Source organism: Gobio gobio, assembly GCF_949357685.1.
Source record: "Gobio gobio genome assembly, chromosome: 8".
NCBI classification, from domain to species: Eukaryota; Metazoa; Chordata; class Actinopteri; order Cypriniformes; family Gobionidae; genus Gobio; species Gobio gobio.
In genome coordinates this window covers 22,363,197-22,379,517 of record NC_137114.1, presented here as the reverse complement: position 1 = coordinate 22,379,517, position 16,321 = coordinate 22,363,197, and the positions used below count along the sequence as shown (strand labels likewise).

The 16,321-nt window shown below is 43.7% G+C and overlaps 1 protein-coding gene across 1 annotated transcript in view; it reads right to left on the bottom strand.

The window, feature by feature from the left end:
* nphs1 (NPHS1 adhesion molecule, nephrin) overlaps positions 1-1,673 on the bottom strand; it is a gene marked incomplete at its 5' end in the record, with an annotated part of 142,577 nt that extends 140,904 nt beyond the window's left edge. The window contains one exon of the mRNA XM_079823686.1: positions 1,610-1,673. Coding sequence (XP_079679812.1) covers positions 1,610-1,673 — 64 coding nt within the window. The remainder of the gene's footprint in view (positions 1-1,609) is intronic.
* Positions 1,674-16,321: the final 14,648 nt, after the last annotated feature.

Here is a 16,321-nt window from a genome sequence, read left to right as displayed (position 1 = left end):
ATAATTGATAACTGAGACACAAAATGACACAATAGCTGCATTTATATAAATAAAAAGAGCACAAGTCAGCAGAGTATGGAAATGCATTGTGTTCCACTGCAATACTTTCTGTTTTTCCGTGTAAACAAGCAGACAGATTTTTTTAACCATTGCGCCACGTCTTGAAGATCTTTGTCCATGTCATTGACGCCATGTCATGTTAAAAAAGTTCGGTAGCACTTTATATTAGAGGTCTTTAACTACTATGTACTAACATTTAAATTAATAAGGGTATAAATGGATGTCACTAGGGTTAAACATAGGGTTAAACACACTTCAGGGTTATCAAGTTTGGTTGAAACTAGGATACCATGGTACATTTTTGAAAGTGTGGTGTACGTTTTGTTTAAAGGAACACGCCACTATTTTTGAAAATAGGCTCATTTTCCAACTCCCCTAGAGTTAAACAGTTGAGTTTTACCGTTTTCGAATCCATTTAGCCAATCTCCGGGTCTGGCGGTAGCACTTTTAGCATAGCTTAGCATAGATGATTGAATCTGATTAGACCATTAGCATCTCGCTCAAAAATGACCAAAGAGTTTCGATATTTTTCCTATTTAAAACTTGACTCTTCTGTAGTTACATTGTGTACTAAGACCGACATTCCTGAGTAATAATCAAGGAACTTTGCCATACTGCCGCAGGAATGAGAGCATAGTTCCTAGCCATATCGGCCTAGAAAATTGCAACTTTTCATTTTCCGTCGGTCTTAGTACACGATGTAACTACAGAAGAGTCAAGTTTTAAAAAGGAAAAATATTTGGTTATTTTTGAGCGAGATGCCAACGGTCTAATCAGATTCAATGATCTATGCTAAGCTATGCTAAAAGTGCTAGCGCCAGACCCGGGGATTGGCTGAATGGATTCGAAAATGGTAAAACTCAACTGTTTAACTCAAGGGGAGTTGGAAACTGAGCCTATTTTCAAAAATAGTGGCGTGTTCCTTTAAGGCTGATATAATGTCAATGGCAAAGCAGTTTAAATTCGCTTTTCTTGAATTTGCCAAACTTTTTTGTATTTGTACCTTTGCACAAACGTGCTTATGCTTTGATAAAATACTTTATTCTCTTCGACTTTGGTGGATGATTGTACCAGTGCACGTTGTTAAAGTCAAAGCTATGGATACTGTAATTGGTATAATGACTTGTGAGTTTCATTACACAGCTTAGATTAAATACCTTAATATGAAATACCTTGTATGGAAGTTTGTTTCTGCCACAGAATAAACATATTTAAAAGATAATTGACTTTCTTTCTCAAAAATTTGAGCTATAAACTCACAATTGTGAGTTATAAAGTCCAATTCTGAGGGGGAAAAAAAGTTTCTCTCGAAGTTGCAAGTTTATATCACAATTCTGAGAAAAAAAAGTCAGAATTGCGAGATGTAAACTGGCAATTGCGAGAAAAAAAGTCTGAATTGTGAAATAAGTCACAATTACATTTTCATGTATTTTTTGATTTTTGATTGTTTATTCAGTGGCGGAAACAAGCTTCCATATTAGAGTGATCATGTACATGTATCCATATAATAAATACAAAATAGCTGTATTTGGCCTTTCTGTAACTGTACCTTTGAAATCCATAAGTAGAAAAACCCAGGCACTTGACAGTATGAGTACAACCAAGAAATCCATCTCCTCCGATCACACACACCAACAAAACAAATCTGTAAAAAATAAGACAGAAAGGTACATATGTAAAGATGCACACACATTTACACACAGTTACTGCACTGTAAAAAAAAAAATCGTAAAAAGAAGGTAAATGACTGGCAGCTACGGCTGCCAAACAAAACAAACAAAAACCATAAAATTAAGGTAAAATATCTTAATTCAAATAAAGTGCAAAAACAACAATTTTACAGAAATTTACATTAAAAGTTTTAGTGAAAAACACTGTTATTTTACAGATTTTTTCCTTGTTTAAATTAAGATATTTTACTTTAATTTTACGGGGGGTTTTTTGGCAGCCGTAGCTGCCAGTCATTTACCATTTTTTATACAGTTTTAAACTGTTATTTTACTGATTTTTCCATGTATAAATTAAGATATTTTACTTTAATTTTACGGTTTTTGTTTGGCAGCCGTAGCTGCCAGTCATTTACCATTTTTTAACAGTGTAAAACTGTTATTTTACTGATTTTTCCTAGATTATTGTGATCAAACACCTTCAATAAAGTGACAATACTAAAAATTCTGCAGAAAAACAGTTATTTTACAGATTATTACAATAAAAAAACATTCAATAAAGTGTTAAATTTACAGTTTTATTTTGGAAGACAAAATACAGTCTGTAAACAATGCAATACCTAACACATTTAAAATACAGATAACAGCGGAACAGTTTCATCAAATTCTTAAAGTTGAATAAAATTTCAAACTGAAAAAAAAAAAGTACAAAACTGATACATTTACAAGATTGTCATGGATTCACTATTGATTCTAAAACTTGTATTATTCAGATGTAAATTTATGTAAACATATTCTTCAGAGCCCCCAGGAGGAATTGAAAAACTAAAAATTGCATTTATCTTGTAAGTTAGGGTTACTAATATCATGATGAGGTCATGATTTCACCTTAATAACAAAATAACAAATTGTGCCATTTACTGTTTTGTATTTACTTTGTATTTTCCAAATAAGTTTTATGTTCTTTTCCTCTATATTCAACTGACCCCCGAGGGCTCCATATAGCTCTGATGATATATGTGGACAAACATTTACCTTTTAATTCAGAATCTAAGCTATATAGTGTAATAAGAAATATAAATCAAAACATACAACAGGTCCATGATTCTGCACCAGAAGGGACAGACACAGCAGATAATGAGCAATCCTTTTCCAAATCTCCAATAATCAGCTGGATCTGTAAAAGAAAGAAAGAAAAAGACATTGATTCACTGAAAAGTCCTTAAAAAAGGGAGGATTTTGTTTTTGTACCTTTCCTTTAAACAACATTTGACATTGAGACATTCTGGCTATATAACACAGAGTCCGCTCAGCTTTGAGATGGTTATTGGTCATTATTATGCATACAATTTGGTCCAATGTAGCTTGGTTACCAACATTATTCAAAATATTTTGTTTCACAGAAGAAAGTCATACAAGTTTGATAAGATATGAGGGTGAGAAAATGATGAGGGAGTTTTCATTTTGAGTGAGCTATGCTTTTAAACTCAAGAAGGTACGTTTGAACCTGAGCTCAAGTGCCTTGAGTTGCCTGTGTTCACATTTCCACACACATAAGGGTACCATAATAGTATTAATGTTGGATATGACATGAATACTCACTTCCTCTGAAGATCATGTGGCAGATTTTCATTCCCAAAACTTCAGGATTATGAGGGGGGAAGAAACACACACACACACACACACACACACACACACACACACACACACACACACACACACACACACACACACACACACACACACACACACACACACACACACACACACACACACACACACACACACACACACACAAATGAATATTAATTTATTTGATAAAACATTAATATTAATTATCAACTTACTGACAGAGACATGGACTTGCAAAATGTACTCACCAGGTCCATACAAAAACTTCACAGTAGATCCAAACTCCTGGTTTTCCTGTAATTCTTCAGAGTCCAAGGATGGTGGTTTCCTGTCCTCTCTGCTAAATGAGTGAACATGACAGTGTTCTCAGATTAACAGTTACTCATTCCAATACTCCTTTACTTTTATGACAAGCTTGATCTTAAAACTAGCTGACAGTAGGGATGGGCATTATGACCATATAATTCTTCATACATGAGAAATTTTATTTCACAATAACAATATCACAGTATAGTTATTTTATAGATATTTTATTAAGAAATACTACAGAATAATACTGCTTAGTCTTCACTGCATGATATTCTATGCATTAATATCACTCGATTCTTAAAAACGCAGAAGGTCTTCTCTAGTCTTTTGTTGTTTGATTCAAATTAATGGACGGCAGTTTATTAAGCTGCTGCCCCTTTAAGAACGAAAGCACAATGACACGGATCCGGGATTCCCCACATTAACTTTAACCGTTTAACTCTGACGTTACTTCAAACATAACTGACTGTTTAAATCAAGCGAATACCTCACATGACAGGGATTTTGAGATAATTGTGTGCAATATTGGATAGTCACTATCATCGTCATAGTGCCCAGTCCTAGCTTAAAGGGGTGGTAAACCACGATTTCACTATTCTAACTTTAGCTAACGTGTAATGTTGCTGCTTGAGCATAAACAACATCTGCAAAGTTACAACGTTCAAAGTTTAAAGCAAAGGGAGATATTTGCTTTTAAAGAAATCAGTTTCTAAGAACTACAGCAAACGGCCAGTAGGCGACTACACACATTCCTCCAGGGTTGGTGACATCAACAGGCTCAATATTTACATAAACCCCTCCTCCGAGAATATTAAATAAGGGGGGGTGAGGCCATTTTGTATCGCGGCGCTGTTGTGGTATAGTAGGCTGGAGTGTTGTTGCCGCGATGCCGAGGAAACGCTGTTATTTTCATCCGGATTGCAGGTCTGGGGTACTTGCTCTGTTCAGCCTTCCTTGGGACGGGGGTGCGTTGCAGAGCGTTTAACATAAAACATGTTATATGCACGTGTGTTTGAGTCAGCGGGGAATCAGGCGCGCGCAGGGCTCCCTGCAGCACATCTAACAGAGGAAAACATCCACCGTCTTCGCGATTTCAATGCCAGATTTGCACAACGTCAGCTGCGTGAAAAAAACACTGCCGGTGCGTGGATGCATGACGCGCGCGCTGCACATTTCACAGAGGACAACACAAACTTCCACAAACTTTGCGAGTTCAATACAGGATATGCACAACGGCTTGTCCTGAAAGCTGGATTTACAAACAGAAGCTGTTCACGGGCCACAACCTGTAAATCTGATTTATTTTTCATCGATGTGTTTTCCTGTAATAGGTTGTAGCAAGGAAGTAAACAGATGACAACGCTGTTCTGCAAACCAGTCTGTTAAATGCTCATTCATACTTAACGTTATCCGACGAACACCTAACATTACAAACCCTAACATTAAAATCTCAACAGCGAACCTGACATTAGTGTAAATGATTCTTTGATTAGAGCTTTTATGTATTGTTTATCTACAGGCATGCTAAACATGGTTCTGTGTGTGATTTGGCTAACTTACTAGTTTAAGCCAGTGCTTAGTGTTTGTTTTGGGTTAGTTCTTGCGACAGATATTTGGCTATAATCGTTCTAAAAATACAAAAGTTAAAGTGCCATTCAGTAGCGATCATTATAGATCCGCAGTCTTTACTCTTGAGGACTGAACAGGTTCTGCTCGATCATCTTCACTCAAATGTTCTGGGTCTGATTCGGGCTCAGATTGGTATGGTTTTATTGACGCCGTTGTTTCTAACACTGACCAAAGCACAGCCTCCGGTAAGGGGCGTGACGTTTCCGACATACGTGCACTAGGCATTTAGCGAATCACAACACACTGGGCCAGCTAACCAATCTGAGCCCATCGTGTATTTTTGAGGGACTGGCTTCATACAACCCGGAAAGCATCAGACCGTTTTACAAGGAGGGACAGAGCAGTGTAGAATAAAGGTCAAATATATGAAAAATAAGGCAATTTTTTTTTAAATGAAGCATGAACACATGTTACAGTGCACTCAACAAACACAGTCAAGCCTTCAAAAGAATGTGTTTTACCACCCCTTTAACAGTATTACAACATAACAAAACACAGAAACAGAATATGCAAGTTATTCGCGATTAGCATATAACTTTAATACACTAAGTTATATATGTTGATGTGACAGTAGAAAAAATATAAAGGGATTTATTTACCTTTTGCCGTCTGTTGTCCGCCATTGGGAACTTAAATGTCTGTTCATATCCATGTTTTTCGTTCTCAGTCGACATCCCACAATCAAAATTCGTCCAAAATAAGATTTTAACAGATGTAAAATGATACATGTGATGCCATTAATGGACCGACGAAGCAGTCCTTTTGCAGATTAGAATTGCCGCGCGCGCGAGCAGAGCACTCCAACGGCAACGGGTGTATTTTCAAATTTGATCGGTAGAAGGCGCGCACAGTTGTCATTGGCCAGATTTCTAGATGACGTTCAGATTGACCAATCACGCTCAAGTGAACACGTAAAGACAGCAAATAACCTTACAAATATTAATGTTTGTTTTAAACTACAGTTAGCAAATGTGTATATTTATTTTTATTTGCTGTTATATTTAATTAATTGGTCAAGTGGTGTTTTGTGGTGTGGGCAGAGGCTTGAAAGTTTCAACCTGGAGAGCAGTGCAGATTTGTACTCTTTAAAAACAGATTATTGTTTGATATTTAGTTTCCTATATAGTTTGTTATATTTGTATCCAGAATTACAGTTTGAATGTAAAAATACACCTACACTGTAAAAAATAATAATAATTAAAAAAATCAAATGACTGGCAGATGCAAATGACAACGGCTGCCAAACAAAAACATAAAATTAACGTAAATTATCTTAATTTAAATAAGGAAAAAATCTGTAAAATAACAGTTCCCTTTCGAAAGGGAACTCGCGCTGCGTCAGTTTGACGCTACGGGGAACGCCTCCAGCGTGACTGGTGCCTGAAATCACAATCAAAAAACGTCAATCCTATTGACCGGCGACAGCCTATGATGTCATCAAGGTGCGACCTGGAAGTATATAAGGGCACCATGCCAACATGACAGTATCTCTTCGTCTTCAGGGACTGTTTTGCCTGTCTTCACGTGAAACGTCTACAAAGAGGATAGCAATGAAGTATGCTGAGAAGCAACGCCACTTCTGCAGGTGTGTTTTGAATGTGTACCAGGTAGCTTTCGCTTTGGATACACACACACTTTGCTTTTACTGTCTAGGAGAAGAGCATGCACGAGAGGTTCGCGAACCTCTTGTGGAAAGTTTTGCGAGCGTTTTCCTCTGGAACGCTCTGCTCTCGTCTGGACCTCTTCTCGAGGGGAGAGGTTTCAGCATCTGGGAACGACCCTGCTCGAGCTGAGGCTGAGCGGCGTCTAAACATAAGCATGTGGTTCCTAGATGGATCTGGCTCGTCGCTTGGAGACAGACGTGGTTCTCGAGGACGATCAAGATCGCGAGAGGCGGACTTCGGAGGAGGAAAAATAGAATTTATGTGTCTCCTCCTCGTCTGCTGCTCTTCCACGCGAGCAGAGGATGGGTGAGTCAGTTTAAGATGCTGAAGCTTCTCAAACCATCCTGTCCCATGTACGGGGAGTTGCTGGAGGTCATGGAATGCGCGGCAGGTAGACTGCAGCTGCCTTGGCGGCGCGTAGGAGAGAGGCTGAGCGTCCAAACAGTTCGGACGATCGTTTTCTCTCCGCCCATGTCCTCCCAACTCCTGGGAGTCTTCCATTCCTTCCAGATCTCCGTCTGCAGATCTCGAGGGGATGGAAGAAACCATACTCGGCCCGCATCTGTCGGCATCATCTAGCGAAGTTTCGCTGATGTCGGGGGACTGCCTAGGCTGAGTATGTGTTGGTGCCGCCCGTGGGCGAGATGTTATTTTTATCTCGCCTCTGGGCGGCCGGCGGCACTGAGAGCTCCCACCCTGCCGGTCTCTGATTGACACGGCGTACATGTCAATGGGTCACGCTGCAGCGGCTTCGCACACCACAGCGGTGTTGCAGGCTTACTAGGCGGACCTGTTGAAGGACCTCGATCAGGGGGAGGGACCCCCTGAGGCGGTAGTCGAGTCGCGCCGGACCGCGGTTTTTCTCTCTCCGGGCCACCGTACAGTATAGCGCCGATGGCGGCGACGGTGGCCACGGAGAGACATCTGTGGTTTTACCGTTTGGGCATCGGGGAGAAAAATAAGTCCTTTCTCCTTGATGCCCCGGTTTCGCCATCTGAACTTTTCGGCACCTCCGTGGAGGTGGTGATGGGAAAGTTCGGAGAGGTGGAGGCGCGCTCGGCGGCATTCAGAACATGCATCCCGCTGAGGTCCGGGACCATGCACAGGCAGTCGGGTGTCCCCAGCCCGTCCCAGTCTGAGGGCTGGAGACGGGAATAGCGAGCCAGCGTCGCCTCTCGAGCGCCCCCCCGGGGGACTGGGGTGCAGGGGAGGCGGGACACCCGCAACAGGAAGAGGAAGGAAGCCGGGGCTGGTAACCGGAACCAGCGCAGGCAGCGGACTCCACCCCCTGAGGAGCACGGAGATGAATGCTGCCTTTTTTCCCTTCCTCTGGTTTTTCCCCCGGGCGCTTTACATCAGGCCGGTGGACCTTTGATGAGCAGAAAATATGAGACTCTGCCGGCCCGCCTGGCTTGTTTTGTTGAGAGCGCCCCCCTCAGGGTGGCGGGCGGATACTAGCCCTATGGCTGGCTTGAAGCACCGCGAGGAGCGATTGGTGAGTCCCCCTCTATGAGGGCAAAACATTTTCAAAACTATGTTTTTCAGAACTCTTATACCTTTGCTCGCCTGAGAGTTTTTTTGGGGAAATTTGGATCGCCGCTGGATCTTCGCAGGGCCTGCAGCTCCCCGTGATTAAGCTAAGAACGATCTTCTTTGCAACATTATGTGGTTGTATGTGTGAACACTTCGCTTTCTGCTAGTAGAGTTTGCTGCCTCTCCGTGCTATGTTTTCCCCACTATGTGGGTAACTGAATCGCGCTCTCGCCCGAGGGCTTGTAGCGTAGGGGGCGAGCTGTGTTTTTCCTAGCGTAAAGTGAAAAGTAGCTGAAGACCGGGTACGCGCTAATGCACGAGCTGTAGTGAGATCTGCGCCCAGCTCTGCGGGGCTTTGGGAAAAGGGTTTTGGGGCCTCATTGTGTAATATTAGAGGTGATAATATTTCTCTCCCGGGCCCTGAGTAGATCTAGTGCGGACTAATGTCGCACCACTTGGCCTAGGCTTTGTCAAGGATGGGGGCGTTCCCTTCTGTTGAAGTTGGTCGCCTCTAGCCTGTCCTTTTATATAAGAACATGGCGTTGTTGGTGCATCCTTGTTTCAGCCTCCTCTGTTACAGAGTCGTCCGGCCAAGGCCCGCCCCCTTCTCTGCGTTCTGGGGTCACAAGTAATGCAGACGAGGTGGTGCAGGAGACAGCGACTTCGCCAGTGGTCGTGGGGTGGAACTAAGCGTCTTTTCGCTGGTTTGCGATTAGACTTTATCTGCAGTGTCCGCCTTTCGGAGCTTGGTGGCCGCCATCTGCTGGTGGCCCCCGGCCTCTTCCTGGAGGACGGTACGGCCGGTGGATTTCACATTTCTGTGATATTGTTCCCTTGCTTTATGTCTCTGCTTCACCTCCTTTAGGGCCCGGGTCGAGCGGGACATCGGGTAACCTTCTGCTAATGCGGTTCAGGTTGGATGCTCCCCTGAGGCCCGAGCATTGCCAATGGCTGACGCCCTCGCACTTATGGTTGGCCGCTGCGTGGAAAGTAGGCAGCCGCCCCGATGCAGGTGACGTAAGTTGTACTCCCCTCGCTTTAGAGGGTCTTTGTCTAAGCACTTCCGCTGAGTACACTGCTGTTGGCAATGTGATTAGGTCCATGTTTGTAGGCACAGCCCAAGAGACTGCGCCGTCCTGGGGGCCCTAGGACACGGCAGAAGCAGGTTGTCCCTAGCTGCCTCTGGGATGGAGCCAGCCCCAGGTGCGGGCATAGGAGCCAGCTGGCTTTGAGTGGCCAGCTTGGGCGGTCTGGGCAGTAGGACTTCAGGACAGGTAGTAGGCGCTAACCGGCCTCCTTGCAGGAAAGTCCCGACACCGTGGCCCACGAGTGGGCCTCGGAGGCTTTTCTCCACTGGTGTCGACGTCAGCAGTGACCCGTCATTTCAGTCCCCAGGTGTTAACTGGATTTCCAGGCCTTCGTCAGCAGCAGACAGCTGCCGTCAGCCCAAGTAGCAGCAGCCAGCCTTCTTAAAGTCTCGGCAGGACCCTTGGAATCTGCAGACCCCCTATTCGGGGGGGGGGTAGGTCCTGCCAGGCCTCCCTGAGGGGTAGGCTCCCGGTCTGGGTTACCTTCACTCAGGAGCTAGGCCCTGTTTGGCCTCCCTGAGAGCCTGCTGTGGTCAGCAGGCGCTGCCTGGTCTCCCCCGAGGGGGAACCATAGGCATCAAGTCCCTCGACGGCTGGTACGAGCTGCTAAATAGGTGGTAGGCCCGACCGGGCCTCCCTATGGGCCTGCTGTGGGGAAGCAGGCTCACTCGACCTCCTCTGCGGATGGCGTTCCTGGGCCCCAGTCACTGGATGACTAGCACGAGTGCTAGTGGGTAGTAGGCCTCATCCGGCCTCCCTGAGTGACCTCCCTGGAGGCAAACTCCCGGTGCCCAGCCACTGTGGCGGTGAGCACGAAGTGCTATGAGTAGCACCTTCTGCTATCAGGTGGTAGGCACGGATGGCCTCCCTGACGATGAGCTCACGGTTCCCGGTCGCTGTGGCAATGAGCGTGAAGTGCTACGAGTAGCACGTTCTGCTTTCAGTTGGTAGGCACTGTCGCCTCCCTGAGGGCGAGCTCCCGGTTCCCAGTCGCTGTGGTAATGAGCGCGAAGTGCTACGAGTAGCACGTTCTGCTTTCAGTTGGTAGGCACTGTCGCCTCCCTGAGGGCGAGCTCCCGGTTCCCAGTCGCTGTGGTAATGAGCGTGAAGTGCTACGAGTAGCACGTTCTGCTTTCAGTCGGTAGGCATGATTGCCTCCCTGGAAGCGAGCTCCCGATCCTCAGGCGCTGAGAAAGCGGGTGAGACGGTTAGCGAAGCGCTACGGATGGCATGTTCTGCTACTAGGTAGAGGCATTGCGCCTCCCTGGAATCGTTCCCTGGTCCCCAGTTTCGGTAACGGAGCATAGCATGGGCTGCGATCAGGCAAAGCTGCACGGGCTTCCCTGAGGGGATTCGCTTGGAGTAGTAGGCCCACGTGGCCTCCTCTAAGGGCACGCTCTGGTCTCGTGGTTTTCTGGAGGGTTCCAGTCACTGAGCAGAGGCCGGCTCCCCGGCCGCTGTGGTGAGCATGAAGTGCCGTGAGCGGCACATTCTGCTGTCAGAGGGTAGGCATGGTACCTCCCTGAGAGCGAGCTCCCGGTCCCCAGCCGCTGTGGTGAGCCTGAAGTGCTACGAGTAGCACGTTCAGTTTGGCTGTGAGTGCCCGATGTCTTGCAGTTGGTAGGCCCGCTTGGCCTCCCTGATGAAGCGAGTCCCTGGTCTTCCCAGCTACCTCGAGGGCTAGCATGACTGCGATCAGGTATCAGGCCCGTATGGCCTTCCTGAGGACGAGCGCTGCTATTGGATGCGCAAGCGGTCTATACAGGTTACCAGGTGGAGGCCTCTCTCGGCCTCCCTGGGGGACGAGTTCCCCAGGCGGGAACACACAACTGGCTTTACGCTGACAGCTAGTGGCCACCCGCTATCAGGCGCCGGTCTCTGGCCGTTTGCGAGACCTGAAGGCGGTGTTCTTACCCTAGCATGACGAGGTGTCACTGCGGCTATGCGGTCCCGACAGGACGGGACCTTCATAGTTGGCCTGCGGCATGGTTACCTACCGGGTAGGCTTATGAGCTCCTCTCAAACGAGGGTCTGTTATGAGCTTACGGCCGCTTGGCGCTGATCTGTTGGTGGTAGGTCCCGAGGGGCCCTCCCGATACGTTCAGCCTGTAAGGCCTTTGGCCTCCTGAGCACGTTTTAAAGTAAGTGCTTGGTAGATCCGAGGATCGAGCGGCTCGACTCCCCTCGCTAGCAAGGGTTTGAAAGCACTTCGCTGAGTGCTGCTCTCCGGGATAACCCGTCTCTGAGGTCCGGCTAGTCGGTGACGCTGCCTTTTCTTGCAGCACCCTAGCGGGATGTCTCTTCGGAGGTGAGTACCAGAGGCTCTGTACTGTACAGACAGGGTTGACCGTATTACGTGTCCCATACTAGACTGGGTCACCTGGTCAGGTCTCCCTGGTGGCATTCGGTGATAATCTCCCGAATAGTGACTGGCATAGGGTTCCCTCGTAGTTCCCTTGCCACGCTCCCTTAAAGGAACCCCTTCTAAGTCGAATGGGTTGGTTCCAGGCCTTTGAGCAGGACCTGGGGAGGAACTCATGTGTGTGAAGGTTTCCTTCTCAGGTGAGAAGCTTGGGCTTTGACCGTAGGGAGCGCTGTCACTGACAGCCTAACGTGACCAGAAGGGGAGTGGTTCAGGCTTTTCAGCAGAATTTGCTTGTCTTGACAGTTGTCACTGCCAGTAGGCATGCACTCCCGTCGGCATGGCGGCGTGGGTATATCGTTCCCCGTAGCGTCAAACTGACGCAGCGCGAGTTCCCTTTCGAAAGGGAACGTCTCAGGTTACAAATGTAACCATTGTTCCCTGAGAACAGGGAACGAGATGCTGCGTCGCTTTGCCATGCCGCAGGGCCCGCCTGCCGAAACAGTCCCTTCAGACGATGAGATACTGTCATGTTGGCAAGGTGCCCTTATATACTTCCTGGTCGCACCTTGATGACATCATAGGCTGTCGCCGGTCAATAGGATTGACGTTTTTTGGTTGTGATTTCAGGCACCAGTCACGCTGGAGGCGTTCCCCGTAGCGTCAAACTGACGCAGCGTCTCGTTCCCTGTTCTCAGGGAACAATGGTTACATTCGTAACCTGAGACGTTTTCTCTCAAACTTTTAATGTAAATGTACGTAAAGTTTTTGCACTTTATTTGAATTAAGATATTTTACTTTCATTTTACGGTTTTTGTTTGGCAGCCGTAGCTGCCAGTCATTTACCATTTTTTTACGATTTTATTTTTACAGTGAAACTAATAAGATTTACTTTAAAATTACAAAGAATAATGTTAAATTGTTAGTATGGACATAAACCTTTAATATAATGAGCTAAATATTTTATTACAGATTAGTTCTGTAATTTTACGTACATTTGTATGTAATTTAAAAAAACAGAAAAATACTGTATACATAATACAGTATTTCCCTGTATAAAAAATGAGAATGACTGTGATTTGTCATTAATGATAAAATAATGGACAAGTTGTTAATTTACAGATATTTTTTTTAATTTTACATGAATTTGTATGTAATTTATGAAAACAGAAAAATACTGTATAAATAATACAGTAATTTTCCTTTATAAAAATGAGAATTACTGTAATTTGTCATTAATGATATAATCCTTAAAATAACAGTCAAGTTGTTTATTTACAGATATTGTTTGTAATTTTACATAGTTTTAAACATAATTCAAAATTACAGGAAAATACTGTAAACAATTTAGAGTTATTTTCCGTAAAATTAGGATTTTTTTTTTACAGTGTGCACTAAAGAAGGTCGAGGACATTACAATGACTCCTCTTGATTTTTTTTTTTATTATTATTCTCTTTTTTACCTTCAGAGTCCATTGAAGCACTCCCTTTGAATAAGTTCAAGTTTTCAGAGAGAACCTTAGGAACACTTCAAAGTGAAGCCCAGGGAGTGTTTCTATACTGCATGGAAAGAGCTCTCTCAGGTTCACGGCCATTACGCCACGCTTTAGCCTTCTCCAGTACTCCCTATCTCTCTCTCAAAGCCAATAGCGCTTGCATTTCAAGTCAGGTTGCAATCTCTTCAAATTACCAGCCACACTGGAACAAATAATAGTGATTTACTTAATTAAAAACTAAACATTTTCCCATCTAAATAAACAAAAGAAATTGAAAGCACTGCCTCCTTGAGGCATCTCCCTCGGTCCATTAGTTGCAGTCCAATGGGCTTTGATAGGAATTAACTCACACTCAATTATCCTCTGTGCCCGCAAACAGTCCCAGACGCCAAAATGTGAATGCGCCGACTGCAATCTCCCTCCTCGCAACCGTGAATGGATGGAGGGCTTTCAGTCGGAGCATACGCATGCTGTATTTAGACATTCTTTAAACATATCCCTTCATTTTATCTGTCTGTCTTCTTTCGTCACATACGCCCAGAGACGTTTTTAGCCATTCATCAGAACTGGGGCACAGACCCTAAAGACTACTGTATTTTGCATGTCTTGACTTTGGAAGACGCATTTTTGCATATTCTTGAGTGCTATGAATGGGTCTGTCCCAGGTAAGTACATTTTTGTAGGATTGCATTGTGTCATCAAGCTAAACTGATTATTTCAGTCTTATTTTGGAATATATATTTATGCCTTCGGAAAGGTTCTGTGTTCAAGGTTGTAGAACTACAAGGTGCTTTGATGCAGAAATGTCTACAAACTTACAAATACACTATACAAAATCATGATAACAGCTTGATATTTCAAAGCCTCCCCTTCTGACAAACAAAACATAGTGACAAAAAAAGAGCAAACTTGTTCTTGAAGATTTCACTCAAAAGAATGATTATGCTATTTTGACAGCTTTTTTTTTTCTGAAAGACAGAAATGAATACTTTTAATGAGCAATGATGCATTAAATTGATGAATTGATATGTTACAAAAGATTATTGTTCTCTAAAACATTCTATTCAGTAAAGAATCCTGACAAGAAACACGTTACTCTTTCCACAAAAATATTAAGCAGAACAAAGGTTTTCAACAATATGATAATAAGAAATGTTTCTCAAACATATTAGAATGATTTAATCACAGGATAATTACATTTTAAAACAAATTAAAATGGAAAACTTGACTGGCCTGCACAGAGTCCTAACCTCAACCCAATAGAACACTTTTGGGATGAATTAGAGTGGAGACTGCGAGCCACTCCAACATCAGTGCCTGACCTCACAAATGCGTTTCTAGAAGAATGGTCCCATAAACACACTCCTAAACCTTGTGGAAAGCCTTCACAGAAGAGTTGAAGCTGTTATAGATGCAAAGAGTGGGCCATCTCCATATTAAAACGCTACAGATTAAGAATGGGATGTCATTAAAGTTCATGTGCATGTAAAGGTAGGCGTCCCAAAACTTTTGGCAATATAGTGTAGCTCTATATGAAGGACACATGTTTTGTAGAATGACCCAAACTTCTACAGGTTTGTATAGTCGCATCTTTGCCACTAAATTCCTTCACAGAGTATTGATTAAATTGACCTATTAAGCTCCTAAGTTAAACATCAAATTTAACTGGAGTATTTGGTGGGTGTGACCAGAGCTATAGTCAATGAAAAAACCCAGATATCAAATTCATAAGACTATACACAAGATATTCATGAATCTATTCAATTATTTATCATTTCAAATAGCAACTCATTTACTATTAACTACTAGGCACTTGTCAGTCTTTCTACAGCTGCTGTAAGTCGCCTATACACCATGTGATCTCGGAATAAAAACTTTGGTTCCACAGAAAACTATGTGAGTATGATTATGATTACTTTATTTGGGCTCATGCTCCTGTAAAAAGAGTCTAGGACACCCATAGATGTTTTGCTAACGTCTTTTCTCTTTCTTATTCTAATGCTCCCGAGTGTGCAGAGCACTAATCAAAAGATAACCTCACGGTTTTTGTTCTGACTTCACTGCTGTGCTAGTCACTGCTCATTTGGAAAATTAACTTCTCTCTTCTTTACTTTTTGACACAAACCTTATTTTTGTTCGTCTGAGGAAGGTGTCGCAGCTCTGTCAGGGAGATGTGATGAAGGTTCGGAGTTATAACTGGAGTCTGGATCTATTCTGAATGACTCAGCGGTTCCTGTCCTGGTCTTTAATGAGATGTTCTTCAGGCCTGTCTAACCTCCCTTCTCCTCCGTCTCCAAAGACAAACAAGTACCTTAATTGCAGGGGGGGAAATCAACATGGCATAGGAAAAGGAAATTAATTAATTAAATAGTTTTCTTAATTTGTTTTTCATGTTTTCATGTCTTGTCAAGTTGTGGTACTGCAACGCTGGTGTTAAATTTACCTGAACAGACAAGGAAAGACAATTTACCTAGTCTGTTCAGGTAAATTTAACACCAGTGTTGCAGTACCACAACTTGGCAAGACATGAACAAACAAATTAAGAAAACTATTTAATTAATTCATTTAAAATTAAATCAAGATAATTTTCAGGTATGGCTATGAAAATAACAGAAATAAAATTGACTAAAATAGAAACTGAAACTTAAATGTCACGAGTGAAGTGTCTACTGGCATGAGTAAAGGCTTCTGATGAAACAGAACATAAATACAGTGAATATGAGAGCTGCTGTGAGGAAAGTAGTGAGAACCACAGAGCAAATCTTAGCAGGTGGTGCTGTGGAAGGTGGGGTGCTAGAAAGGTTGTACGGAGCCCCACACATGTCATGTGGGTAAAAAAGAAAAATTAGTTCCCATGACTTACTACGTCAGAACATGTTTT